General features: G+C 44.7%; 1 protein-coding gene across 5 annotated transcripts in view; it reads left to right on the top strand.

The window, feature by feature from the left end:
* The window catches only part of MCTP1 (multiple C2 and transmembrane domain containing 1), a 1,233,450-nt gene that overhangs the window by 144,033 nt on the left and 1,074,265 nt on the right, over positions 1-15,152 (top strand). Inside the window, exon 1 of one of the 5 annotated variants that reach the window (XM_075325089.1) lies at positions 14,754-14,869. The exons of the other annotated variants lie outside the window; for them this stretch is intronic. Within the exon in view, the coding sequence (XP_075181204.1) occupies positions 14,789-14,869 (81 nt within the window). The 5' untranslated portion in view covers positions 14,754-14,788. Of the gene's footprint in view, positions 1-14,753; positions 14,870-15,152 lie in introns of those variants that run through there. 5 annotated transcript variants of the gene reach the window in all.

Consider the following 15,152-nt stretch of genomic DNA (forward strand, 5'->3'; position numbering starts at 1 on the left):
CCACACCCAGAGAGCTGATGTCAAAGGCAGGAGCCACTTGCCTCTGATTGGTCAGCGTGCTGCCTTTGAGTAGCGCCTGACAGGGGAAGTTCCTGCTTCGTCGCGATGCTTGCCGATACACATCCTGGAGCGGCGAACTACAAGACCCAGGAGGCCGGCGATGGAACGGAAGGTACGCATATTATGCTCACCTTACCTTCTGTTCCATCGCCGGCCTCCTGGGTCTTGTAGTTTGCCGCGAGGATTCCTCCCTCGTCGCGATGTACCGGCAAACTACAAGAACCATGAGGCCGGCGATGGAACGGAAGGTAAGGTGAGCATAATACTGTATGTGTGTGCGTGTTTGTTTGTGTGTGTTTTGTGCGTACTTGTGTGTGTTTGTGTGGACTGCAAGAGCGGGTCAGAGCGCGGTGGATGTACGGAATCGGAAGTGTGTGCGGTGAGTATTTTGCTCGTACTGCAAAGCTTTCTCGTAAATCGAGTTACAAATTTACAGAAAGCTTTGCTTGTTAAGCGAAATTCTCGTTAACTGGGTTATTGGTTAAGCGAGGTTCCACTGTACTGTGTATAGAAGCCCAGACCGCTCTGTGGTATGTAACAGAAACCTTATAAAGCTCACATAGGCGGTGGTCCGGTCCGATGAGTGTCACTGCTCCAGTGCCTCCTCTATCTTGTGGGATTGTCATCCTCTTGCCCAGCCCCGTGTACATGACACATCCTGCGTCATTCACACAGAGAGGGCTCCATCAAACTCCTGCGCAGGCGCACTTTGATCTGCCTGGCTGAGGGCAGATAAAAGTATGTTAATGTGCAGGTGCGAGAAAAGGTCAAAGATCGCCTGTGCTTGCACACTACAGTACTTTCATCTTCCTCAGCCAGGCAGATCAAAGTGTAAAGGGTGCTTTACACGCTGTGACATCGCTACCGATATATCGTCGGGGTCACGTCGTTAGTGACGCACATCCGGTGCCGGTAGCGACATCGCAGCGTGTGACACCAAGGATCAACGATCGCAAAATCGTTTAAAAACGGTGATCGTTGACACGTCGCTCCTTTCCTTAATATCGCTGCTGCCACAGGTACGATGTTGTTCCTCGTTCCTGCGGCATCATACATCGCTATGTGTGACACCGCAGGAACGACGAACATCTCCTTACCTGCGTCCACCGGCAATGAGGAAGGAAGTAGGTGGGCGGCATGTTCCGGCCGCTCATCTTCGCCCCTCCGCTTCTATTGGCCGGCCGCTTAGTGACGCCGCAGTGACGTTGCTATGACGCCGAATGCTCCTCCCCGTTGAAGGAGGGATTGTTCGGCGGTCATAGCGACGTAGCTGTCAAGGTATGTTCGTGTGACGCTGCCGTAGCGATAATGTTCGCTACGGCAGTGAGCACCAAATGTCGCACGAGCGACGGGGGCGAATGCTATCTGCTCAACATCGCTAGCGATGTCGCAGCATGTAAAGCACCCTTAAGGGAACTTTGTGAACGAAGCAGGATGTGTCATGCACACAGGGTTGGGCAAGAGGATGACAATCCCACAAGATGGAGGTGGCGCCGGACCGAGAGCAGCGACACCTATCGGACCGGACCGCCCACTAGGTGAGTATTATAAAGCTGTTTTTCCTGTTATACAGAGCGGCCTGGGCTATTATATACAGTATTCTGGAATGCTGTATACAGTGTGTCCACCCATATTCTGTCTACTACCATTAACTTCAGAACGGCGGCAGCTATAGGCATAGAAGTGGTGTCTAGGTATAGTAAAGTAGCCATGCGCTACACAATGAAACCACCTATAGCGCCACCTGGTGGATAACAACGGAGTTAGCATTTTTATTTCGAAAACGGAACGAGATAGAGAAAAAAAGTGAATTACAAAATTGTAGGGCATCATCAATTCAATATGAATCGACTTACGGCTTACTGATGGTGGCCGCAGCTCATAAGGGAAAAACCTGGTGACATGCTCCCTTTAGGTAAACAATAACACACACAGATAAGAGAGGCATAGTTTTGTTTTGCTTTTTTTTAACCCTTACATTATGCTGCCCTCAACTTACATAGCAAAAACCTGCAGACAGATTCCCTTTAAGTACTAAGATTTTCTTTTATAGTTAGCTTTAGGCTTAAGAAAATAAGTAAATAAAAAAAGGAAAAAAAGTAGGAGTTCAGAGCACAAACTATAACTATATCAGTATATGTCTCAAAATACAATACTGGAGGATATCAGGGAATGTGAATGGTTTATGGGCTAGAGTGCAAAATACTTGCCCTGCTCCGGGAATTGGCAACCCACACTAAGATCAAGATCAAGCCATGAGGCTCTGTAATTTGCATACCGTGCCCTTTTTAAACAGGATCCATGCACAGCAATAGCATTTGCTAAGCTCATACATATAGAGCATGTAAGAGATGGTCCCACTCAAAGAGTTAATGCTAAAGACAGCTGTAATGATGGATCCCCTGTAGATGCAGGCGCACTGGTTAAGTAACAGCCACCAGGAATTAATGTACTGTGGTAATTTCCTGTATTAAACAAAAATCTGTTCCTTATTTAATAAAAACAACAGATTTCTGCTCTCCAGTAATAGATGGAAGTGTACCGTCAGACTGCTCAGCCCATTCTGCATTAGGTTTGGAACATAATTAGAGAATTCTGCATCTGTCACTGAGCTGAGAACGACACGAACAGAATATCTGATGATTAAAATTGTGGAAAGCCAAAGTCATGTAGTAAAATCCACCACCCCGTATTATTACTAGCGAAGGAGCAAAACCTGCCAAACCGACCTATTCACTCCTAACTGGCTGCTTGTATCAGTATCATGCTAAACATAAGCTTTATCACTAGAGAAGATAGCCCCATATCTATGTGACATCACTCGCCTCACATATGATGGAGCTGCTTTGTAAAAGCGTCAAACTGGAATTCTATCAAGTGTTCTCTTGCTGAGCTATGTATGTGTGGCGCCCCTGAGGCTTCAGTCGCCACAGGGTGCTGAATCTCACTTAAGATGCAGTACTCATCCCGGGTAAGGAAAAGTTAATCACTGGTGTTTCTCACATTCACACATCAAACACAGATAGGTGCTTTCCCACCAGGAGTTGGCCTGGGGTAGATAGAGGGGTGGCCTTCACAAAACATGGGACTTTCCCGGTCACTAGGACAACTACCTTGGGGGCGGGCACCAGGGAAAAGGAAGGAGCATCTCCACACATAGTTAGTTAGGCCCGGGCACAGCTTGGGGTGAGGAGCATAGTCGGGACTTCGGTCCAAACACATTCTCTCTACCTTAACACTTCTGGGAGCACTGCAAGACCCGTGGCCTGGAGCAGGCTGCTCGGCCCAGGTTCTCTACAGCTACACGGAGCCCGTTCCATATTCCATATACACTGGGATTGAAGGGACCCCTGACCAGAAAGGACTCATAGTGGGAACACTGGTGGTGACCTTGAATTGCTCGGGATCGACTGGGGCCCATCATGGCGGTGACTGACATCTCCCGGGTAAACCAGGACTGTGAGTAAAGAAACTTTGAACCCGCAGAGACTGTGTCCGCCTCTCCTTGCCGGCACCCCACTCTTCGGTGCCCGCCATCACTACAACCCTCATCATCCTCCCCGAGGCCCGCTCCACCTGTGGGGAGCAGAACCATCCTTGCTGCGATACCACCAGCACCGGAGGACAACAATCGCAGCGGTGGCTAATCCCTGGTTGCGTACCACAGGTGGCGTCATGAGACAAACTTTTATTCTGTTCTTTATTCAACAACCCTTTTTATTGTACGCCTCGAGGCCACGAAGCCGGGCAGGGCCACCCGTGACATCCCCAGACCTGACATCACCGGCCCGGCGATGAGTAACCAGTTAACCCCTTGCCCCGTGGGTGCTACATATGTCTTAGTGATGAGGGAGCACTACCATGCTCAGGTGCTCGGTACTTGAAGCGAGCAGGTCAGATGCTCGTATGGACGTGACTCGAGTACCCAGGTATAATGGCAGTCAATGGGGGACGCAAGCATTTTTCCAAAAGAAAGACTTCCATTATACTCGGTAGTCAAGTCGCGCCCGTCCAAGCGTCCGACTGCTCGTTTCAAGTACCGAGCACCTGAGCATGGTAGTGCTCGCTCATCATTAATAAGTGTTTCTTATCTATTGTAGATTACAATTTCACATATTAGTGCTCCTTACTGTGAGACAAGTCATATACTTGGCCACACTCACCTGGTTATTTATGGCCATTCTGCACATGCATTTGGCTCTTCTTGAGTACCCACTTTGTGGAAGTTACTATGAAGCAGCCTGGTGCATTGCATAACTCTTTGTTGTTTTCTTACTGTTCTTCTTGTATTGTAAGTCTACATTTCCATTTCCGTTTGCACATTCATGACCAAAAGGAATCCACTCAACTTTTGATACAAATGAAAGCAGAGAGACCCTTGATTTTAATGTGTAACGTTTTAGAGCAAAAAGAAGTTCTGCAAGTTTTACTTCTTCTATTCTAAAATCTAACATAAAACGGGACCCACATGGACCCCATAGCATTGCTTCTGCTTCTGTTTATATGAGCAATGCCAAGGATTCTTTATGCACATGAATACCGTTTACAGAAGCAAATGTGATTGTAGCTTTTCAAGCCATCATCTGATTAGTGAGTGAACGCCTGCACAGGTCCTTTAGCCTATTCACAGCCACCCATCAACAGATCAACTAATAGGGAATTGTCTAGTTTTCAGTGTCCATTTAAAGAATCACTCCAACGTTTGTTTGGTTTGTTTTGCTTCTTACCACTTCAGTGGTGCTTTTAATCTAAATCCCTGCCCCCAGTCTTAAGGGTGCTTTACACGCTGCGACATCGCTAGCGATAGCTCGCGATGTTGTGAGCGATAGCACCCGCCCCCGTCGTTTGTGCGACATTTGGTGATCGCTGCCGTAGAGAACATTATCGCTACGGCAGCGTCACAGGCACATACCTGGTCAGCGATGTCTCTGTGACTGCTGAACATTCCCTCCTTCAAGGGGGAGGTGCGTTCGGCGTCATAGCGACGTCACTAAGCGGCCGCCCAATAGCAGAGGAGGGGCGGAGATGAGCGTCCGGAACATGCCGCCCACCTTCTTCCTTTCTCATTGCCGGTGGATGCAGGTAAGGAGATGTTCGTCGTTCCTGCGGTGTCACACATAGCGATGTGTGACGCCGCAGGAACGACGAACAACCAGCGGCATGCATCGCCAACGATATTATGAAAAGGAGCGATGTGTCAACGATCAACGATTTTTGACGTTTTTGTGATCGTTGATCGTCACTCCTTGGTGTCACACGCTGTCGCTAACGGCGCCGGATGTGCATCACTAACGACGTGACCCCGACGATATATCGTTAGCGATGTTGCAGCGTGTGAAGCACCCTTTATACTCACCCTTTGGCATTTTCACCTTTTATTGGCGCTGCTCTGGTCCTGGGGCGCCATCTTGTGACTGCAACTTCTGATTTCCCATAAGTCATAAGTTACATCCCAAGCTCTCATTGCAAGTCTATGAGAGTCAAAAGAAGACTAGAGCAAATCACTCATAGACTGGCATTGAAAAGTGACCTCCGGCATGCTCCATGAAACACTGTTGTGATCCAATAGGTAACAAACTGCCTATGACCAATGGGAGTGGTGCTGATATAAGATGAAAACGCCAGAGGGTGACTATAAGACCAGGGGCAGGAACCTTATATCAAAAGCACCACTTCATGCTGGAGAAGAAAGAAAAATGCTGGAGTGATGGTTTAATGGCAGCTAACGCTAGTCAAGACATTGCAATTACTCAAACTGTATTTTGAAGTGAAAGTGAAAAATCAAGCTTCCTTTCACTAATATCCCTTAAGGTGCCACTCAAAATTCCAGTAAGATGAAAACTAGTGACAGGGAAATGAAAAACACATTTACATTTGTCAAAGGTGGGATATATCAGGGAGCATGTGAACTGTGATGGCTAAGCAACTATACTGGAGATCAAAATTAGAGAACAACACACAATTTCCTAAAGGTTAAGTTCACTGTGTAGTCCTATTTGATTCTACATGAGTACACTAGCAGTATTTTAAGATTATTTCATTGAAATAAAAATTACATTAATTGTAAAGCACATAAAAATGTAAATGAGATAAATGAAAAAGAACACTGATCAAAATTAGAGAACACTTTCAAATACCAGCAAGTTATTGGTGTTAATCTGGCCCCTGGTGCTAATTTCCTTAATTATCTGATAAACCCTATGTAACTGGCAGTCTAATTTTCCAGTTTCCACTGACTTTGCAAAAATGGTGTGCCATTCCAAAGTAACTGAAACCCTCCTGCAGCAGGTTATCCAGATGAAGGCCAAAGGGGTGACCCTATCAGCCATAGCAAGAGAAGTTGGTCATTCCAAGTCTGTGATTATGAGAATATTTCATCTTTACAACATCACAAACTTTGTCAAGTTCCCCAAGCAGGCTGGTCGCTCTCAAAAGTCAAATGCAAGAGAGGATAGAATCATGTGGAGATTCTCCATGTATAATCATTTCAACACTGCAGCTGGAATTACTCGCCAGTTCAGCACTGAACAGGGTAAGGATCTGTCTCGTCGTACAGTGTCACGACGTTTAAGAGCATTTGGATTGAAAGCGCATTCTGCAGTGACCAAACCTCTCATTAACAGAAAGAGTCAAAAGGCTAGACTCACCTTTGATGAGGAGCATGTTGTGTGGACAGAGGAGAAGTGGTACGCAGTTCACTTTAGTGATGAAAGCAAGTTTAATTTATTTGGGTCTAATGGGAAACATTATGTTTGTCGACATACTGGGGAAAGACTGAACCGAAAGTGTAGTAGAACCCAAAGTCAGTAGAAGGTGATGCAGGAAAGGTCATGCTTTGGGAAATGTTTTCTGCAGCAGGAGTTGGACCTCTCATACAGCTACATGGCAGAGTGAATACAAATGTGTATCAGAACCTTCCTCATCAATACTTGGTTCCTTAATTGTGTTCATCACTTAATCAGCCAGCAATTTTCATGCAGAACAATGCCCCCTGTCACACAGCAAAATGGGGAAAGCAGTTCCTTGAAACAGAAACCATTGAAACAATGAAATGGCCATCCCACAGTCGTGATCTAAACCCAATAGAAAACCTCTGGAAATCCTTGGTGACAAAGTTATGGCCAAAAAACCCACAACAGTCAAAGAACTGTGGAAGAGGCTGGAAGAAGAGTGGCCCAAAATCACACCAGAGCAGTGTGAGAGATTAGTGATGTCCTGTGGCCACAGAGGTGCTGAAGTCATTCAAAGTAAAGGCCTGTACACTTCCTACTGATTGGTGACTGTTACCTTCAGAAAATTTACTTCTAATCTTTCTCTGTGTTACAGTCATTGCTTTTCTCTAATTATGATCACCATGTTTTGGGCAAAATAAAGGTTTTATGTTAATGAACTTTAGATTTTTTGTAAATACTGTTCTAGTGGCATAGTGTCCTTACAAAATACCTTCAAATGGATCAATGTAGATTACATTATTTCTGAGAAAAGCAAGTGATCATACATTGTGCTCTAATTTTGATCTCCATTGTAGATCAGAGCATCTCCAAAACGGTAGGTCTGAGTACCTACCAAAAGTGGTCCAAGGGAGAACAACCAATGAATTGCACCTGTTTAACTGCCGCCAATTCCATTGATGTTTATGGGGATCAAGAGCTATCCTATCTGGTCTGATCCCACAAAAGAGCTCCCTTGGAACAAATGTTGAAAACACTGTAGCCTTGTCAGAGTGTCCATGCTGACCCAATACTGCCAAATTGTGTGCTACACAGGAGGTCATTGACTACAGGTGCTGCAGTCTGCTGTGTTTACATGTCCATGCTGATATCTGTCATCACGAAAAAATAGTGTGCATGGACGGGGCCATGGAGTAATGAAAGTAGAGACTCGGTTTCTCATCATGTGAATGGGAGACCTGGGGAAAAGTTATCAGACTGCATTATAGGAAAAAGAAAAGCCCATAGAGGTAGTGCAGTGCTCTGGACAATGGTCCACAAATGTGAAATCTTAGGTCCAGGAATTTATATGGAGATTACTTTGACACGTGGTACTTATTATTGAGGACTACTGAGTACTCCCCTTCATGACAACAGTATTCAGTAACCACAGTGACCTTTTTCAAAAGGATAATTTAACACTGAAAAGACTCTTCAGGAATTATTAGCAGAATGTGAAAAAGTAACTCTCAAGTTCTCAGCCCAATTGAGCATCTGTGCAAAATGCTGGAGAAACAAGTCGAGTCTATGGAGGTCCTGTCTCAAAACCTAAGGATTATAGATATTGCATGTTTTCAAAGGTTTTGTGGAGTCCATGCTTTAGTTAGAGTTGTTCTGGAGGCTCAAGGGATGCCAACACAATATTAAAGAGGCTATCCACTACTTTCACAATGATGGCCTATCCTTAGGATAGGTCATCAATGACTGATAGGCTGGGGTCTGACACCCGGCACCCCCGCCGATCAGCTGTTCTCGGTCCCGGCGGTGGCAGCAGGTAGCCGTAAATGTTCAGTTATGGAGTTGCCGCATCTTCTAATAGCGGTCACGGACGGGTACTGCATATACACCTCCGATTCAAATCAATAGAAGGCGGATGTGCTGAACCCAGCTACCACCGCTGGCATCGAGAACATCTGATCGGTGGGGATGCTGGGTGTTGGACTAAGGGGTACTTTGCACACTACGACATCGCAGCTGCGATGTCGGTGGGGTCAAATTAAAAGTGACGCACTTCCGGCATCGCATGCGACATCGTAGTGTGTAAAGGCTCGATGATACGATAAACGAGCGCAAAAGCGTCGTAATCGTATCATCGCTGCAGCGTCGGCGTAATCCATAATTACGCTGACGCGACAGTCCGATGTTGTTCCTCGCTCCTGCGGCAGCACACATCGCTGTGTGTGAAGTCGCAGGAGCAAGGAACATCTCCTACCGGCGTCACTGCGGCTTCCGTAGAATATGCGGAAGGAAGGAGATGGGCGGGATGTTTACATCCCACTCATCTCCGCCCTTCCGCTCCGATTGGCCGCCTGGCGTGTGACGTCGCTATGACGCCGCACGACCCGCCCCCTTAACAAGGAGGCGGGTCGCCGGCCAGAGCGACGGTCGCAGGACAGGTGAGTCCATGTGAAGCTGCCGTAGCGATAATGTTCGCTACGGCAGCTATCACAAGGATATCGCTGCTGCGACGGGGGCAGGTACTATCGCGCTCGGCATCGCAGCATCGGCCTGCGATGTCGCAGCGTGCAAAGTACCCCTAAGTATAGGCCATCAATGTAAAAGTAGTCGACAACCTCTTTAAGCAGAAAAGCAATCATAACATACAATTATATGTATGTATGTGTATGTATATGTATGTATGTGTATGTATATGTATGTATGTGTATGTATATGTATGTATGTGTATGTATATGTATGTATGTATATACAATTATACATCATATCCTTGTCCCTATTTTTTGTCCATCCTACCCTTGGCTTTTCCGCTTTTGTACTTTCACTAACATTCTCTGTAAGCGGCTGCTTTACACCTGTGGACAGATGGTAAAAGAAATAAAATATGTCACTGGGGAAAGATACAATGAAACTAAACTTGGTATCCTTGCTATCACAAGCTGTATTAATGCCAGATTTTAGATATAATACTCATATATACACAGAAGAATTGGATGATCCAGTTTTGAGAAAATATTTAGTAAAGGTGCTGGTGTGATGTGTGCCAATCACTCATAGAAATCAATCAGGTTGTAGCTTTTACAGTATCTACCATTAAATGTCTAAGGAACGCAAGCAGGAATTTAGTTACCTTGGACAACTCCTATGCCTTTTCTCTGCATCCGTTTTCAGAAATTGTCCCTACTGTACTGGATCCAAATTCATACCATGATAAAAAAATCCTCTGTGTGTCATAGAAAATTGTACATTTGCATTGACATATAATACTGTCAAGCACAGAAGGGCTACTTTTAAAGTTTTTTATTAAATAAGTTTGGAGAACCAGCTTTGTTTTGGAACCGCAGAGTAACAACTTGTAATTTCTGTATGCTTGGATAGTTTAGGTCCATAGAATTCAACCTAGTATCCTACAACATTGATTTAGAGGAAGAAAAAAAAAACAAAACAGGAAGCAATAGCAACATTTTTTCACTTTTTACATAAAAAAATTAAAGACTACAAATATGGTAATCCAAATAAAACCCTCGATTAACAACCCATCTCCAGTCATTTACAAGCCACGACTTCAAGAAACTCACCCAGTCACCTTTAAACTCTTTCATTCAATTGTGCATGACCTGCAATCTGGCAGAGAGATCCATAGTGTCACTGATCTAACAGTAAAGAATCCCTTCCATGTTGTATAAAAACCTTCTTTCCTCAATCATGATGACCTCTTGTTATAGTCACAATCCTTGGTATAAATAGATCATTAGGGAGATCTTTGTATTGACCTTTGATATATTTAGCTATGACTGTTGGGGTGCGTGCTCACGATCAGGGCTCACTGTGTCCTGGACGCGGCGGGTCCTGACCTGCGGGGCTGCGAGTCTCCTCCGCAGGAGACCGCAGCTGCTCATTCCCACGATCAGGGTTCAGTGCGCTGCGGTCTCTCGCTTGTGTTCTCCCTACGGAGGACGCATGCGAATCTGCAGAAAACAATTGATATGCTGCCGTCTGGAAAGACGCACCGCAGGTCAGTGTCTGCTGCGGAAAAAACACACATAGTGGGCACTTACGGTAATTTCTAGAAATCCCGTCCACTGTGCTTGTACTGTTCAATGCAGCGTTTTGAATGCAGCTAAAGCATGCTACGCCCAAAACACTGATCGTGGGCATACACCCTTAAGGCCGCTTTACACGCTGCGACATCGCTCAAGCGATCTCGTTGGGGTCACGGAATTTGTGACGCACATCCGGTCGCTTTAGCGATGTCTTTGCGTGTGACACCTATGAGCGATTTTGAATCGTCGCAAAAACGGTCAAAATCGCTCATCGGTGACATGCCCCTCTATTCTCGATTATCGCTGCTGCTCGGTGTACGAAGTAGTTCGTCGCTCCTGGGGCAGCACACATCGCTATGTGTGACACCGCAGGAACGAGGAGCCTCACCTTACCTGCGGCCGCCGGCAATGAGGAAGGAAGCAGGTGGGCGGGATGTTATGTCCCGCTCATCTCCGCCCCTCCGCTTCTATTGGGTGGCAGCTCGGTGACGCTGCTGTGACGTCGCTGTGATGCTGAACGAACCGCCCCCTTAGAAAGGAGGCGGTTCGCCGGTCGCAGCGACGTCACTAGGCAGGTAAGTAGTGTGACGGGTGCGCGCGATGTTGTGCGCCACGGGCAGCGATTTGCCCGTGTCGCACAACCGATGGGGGCGGGTGCGCATGCTAGCGATATCGGTCACGATATCGCAGCGTGTAAAGTGGCCGTTAGTCTATTAAAAAACAAATGGGTGGTGACTGAACTGTCTCTAATTTTAATACTTTTCCAGGTACAGTAGCCCTATCATTTAATCTGTTACTTTGATTTCTCATTGTTATGTTTAGTTTAGTGCTAAAGAGACTGGTAGACACTCTAAGGAATAGCTTTTTCCTTAACCCCTTCACCCCCGGGCAATTGTCTGTTTTTTGTTTTCATTTTTTCCTCCCCTTCTTCCAAGAGCTGTAACTTTTTTTAATTTTTCTGTCAATATAGACATCTGAGGGCTTGATTGTTGCGGAACGAGTTATAGTTTTGAATTACACCATTCTGCCCCATATTGTACAGAAAACCGTGAAAAAAATTCCAAGTACGGTAAAATTGACCTGGCATTATGACTCCTCAGGTCAGTATGAGTTCATAGATACCAAACATGTATAGTTTTACTTTTATCTAAGTGGTGAAATAAAATTCTGAAGTTTGTAAAAAAAAAAATAAAAAAATTGTGCTTTTGTTGCCATTTGCCGAGACCTCAAGCGGTCTCAATTTTTGGGATCTGGGGCTCAGTGATGGTTTATTTTTTGCGCCTTAAGTTGGCATTTGTAATTATACAATTTTTGGGTAGATATTATGTTTTGATCGCTTGTTATTGCATTTTAATGCAATATTGCGGTGACCAAAAATACGTAATTTTGATGTTTGGAATTTTTTTCTCTCTACGCTGTTTACAAACTGATTTTATATTTTGATATATCGGGCATTTCTGAACGTGGTGATACCAAAATTATTATTATTATTGTTATTGTTTTATTTTCAATGGGGCAAAAGGGGGGTGATTTGAACTCTTAGGTTTTTTTATTTTTTAAATTTTTTTCTTTTACTTTTTTTGCTGATTTTACTAGTCCCCCTAGGGGACTTTATGATTGTACTGTCTGATCGCTTCTGCTGATCAGGGTGATGCTAATTAATACCAGACTTTAAATGCCCTTAAAAGGTTAAAGACTACCAATCACCAGTCTGGAGCTGCTTTTTTTATTTAGAGAGGTTGACTGGGAATTTAACATTAATGACTTATCGTTAGGATAGGACATCGATGTCTAAATGGGGGGGCGACATCCAGCATCACTGCCGATCAGCTTTTCGTAATGTCAATATGCAGTACCCATCTGCAGCTATTATACAGTTGACAGAGCTGTCCAATGTAGCTCCACAACCGAGAAGTTATGGCAAGCGGCAACACCAGGCAAAGCTGATTGGCAGGGGTGTATTCAGACATACCCTGTATATAGGTCATCAATGTTAGGCAACCAGTTAACCCCCTTCATAAAAGAGTGGACAATACCAGACTAGTAATTTTCCCAAATTTACATTATTATTATTATTATTATTATTATTATTATTATTATTATTAAAAAGGGTTGTTCTAGTTAAAGGGAATCTGTCAGCAGGTTTTTTCTACTTCATCTGAGTGCAGGTAAAGAGCTTCTAAAACTAACAATGTTTGACTTAGATCACAGGGTGCAACCCTTCTGACTTTATCTCAGAATTGAGTGTAGCAGAGCTGGGAGCTGCCCCTGTCCACACCAGGCTCTCAATAGAGATTGTGCAGTGATTATGAGGTGTCAATCACAGCAGGGGGAGTGTCTGACTGGTCTGCAGGTGCAGAGATGTCACAGCAATGTTAATCACAGAGCAATAAACCCTTTAGTATGAGTAAACCATAGCTCGCACACAGATAAGTTGTTTTTTCTTTTTCAGCTCTTGCAGCATGCTGTCCTCAGCTTACATTGCAAAATCCTTGTGACAGATTCCCTTTATGGGGATTATGCAGCGCACTTCTGCATGACTCACTTCTGCATTGGAGATGAGCAGTGCCAATGATGTTACGACCCCCCCCCACAATTATAAAGACACACGTGTTTTTTTCCATGGTAGATCTACTCCAGATTTTTCACACCATGGACTACAACTCTTATTACTACCCTAACATTATATGGTTCAAGCCCCAAACCACCGATACAGTCACCAAAGAGTTACAGTAGGTTACATATTGAAATGAAACTTACAATAGATTTTAACCTGATTTTATAAAACAATTCTTTCCATTTTAATTTCAAAGGCTTTTTTGTGCTTCATGTTTATAAAAGCCTTTTAAGTAAAACTGGATGAAATCCAAATATGCCGAGATGTGAAGGAATTTATCAGACCACTGATTGAGCATGTGTTCCGATTTGCTGGCAAGAGCTATTGAAATGTAGAAAAATGTTTACTCTTTGATTATCCACCACCCAATACATTTTGAGTTCCCGTTGGGACAATAAGTTTTAAATTTGTCTTAAAAAGTAACTGTAAGGCTAGATGTGCCATAAAACGCTGTTTAGTTTTACATACTAGATACTAAAGGGGGCTTTACACGCAGCGACATCGCTAGCGATATTGCTGGTGAAAGCACCCGCCCCCGTCGGTTGTGCGTCACGGGCAAATCGCTGCCCGTGGCGCACAACATCGCTTACACCGTCACACTATACTTACCTGCCTAGCGACGTCGCTGTGGCCGGCGAACCGCCTCCTTTCTAAGGGGCGGTTAGTTCAGCGTCACAGCGACATCACTAAGCGGCCGCCTAATAGAAGTGGAGGGGTGGAGAAGAGCGGGCAGAACATCCCGCCTACCTCCATCTTTCCTCATTGTGTGCGGCCGCAGGTACGGTGATGTTCCTTGTTCCTGCGGTATCACACTTAGCGATGTGTGCTGCCGCAGGAACGACGAACAACCTGCGTACTACAACAGCAACGATAATCGGGAAGGAACGACTGGTCAACGATTAGGTAAGTAATTTTGATCATTAACGGTCGTTCCTGCGTTTCACACGCAACGACGTCGCTAACGAGGCCGGATGTGCGTCACTAATTCCGTGACCCAAACGACATCTCATTAGCGATGTCGTTGCATGTAAATCACGCTTTAGTCATATTACAACAATATAAATAAGAAGGGACATGATGAGACAAGGAGGTCCTAGTGTCCAGAACATGGTCTACTACCCTTGGTTCTTGGAGATCAACAAATAAACTAGTATACAAAATATCTGATTAGTAGTCAATGGACAACATATTTCTATACAGTACTTGACTAATATGTACAGTTTTTGACAGACACACTTGTACTATTATTTTTATTGGCTACGGAAAGTGCTGTCCACATGGAAATGTCATTTAGATTAGGACCACACCTCTATGTCCTTGTGGTTCCTCCAGATGATCAGTGAACATCACTTCTCAGTCTGGCAGTCGTGTGTGATCTCCCTGGACCCAGACGCTTATGGTAGATGGCAGGTTTCCAGAGGAATAGCACCCCTGCAAGTTTCCTTGAAGCTGTCCCAGGGCTTATTTCTTCTTTACGTGCGATGGTAAGGGATGTTTTTATCGTATAGAGCCATCTACAGTCTGGAGCTGTGACACCTTAATATAGAAATGTAAGAAATGAAAATGTATATTTTCCCAGAATGGATAGAGGGAATAGCTTTTACTATCTTACTATTTTTACTAGTTGTCCTATTACTTTTTTTGTGCATTGCTCTTAATCATCATGAAGCCGTTTTATTGGACATATTTTTATATACAGACCATCTAATTTCAGATATGAGTTACTGGTGTGTCTGCGTCTGTCACAAGTGGCCATATGTGATGGGA

The sequence above is a fragment of the Anomaloglossus baeobatrachus genome, chromosome 1 (assembly GCF_048569485.1).
Source record: "Anomaloglossus baeobatrachus isolate aAnoBae1 chromosome 1, aAnoBae1.hap1, whole genome shotgun sequence".
Taxonomy (NCBI): Eukaryota; Metazoa; Chordata; class Amphibia; order Anura; family Aromobatidae; genus Anomaloglossus; species Anomaloglossus baeobatrachus.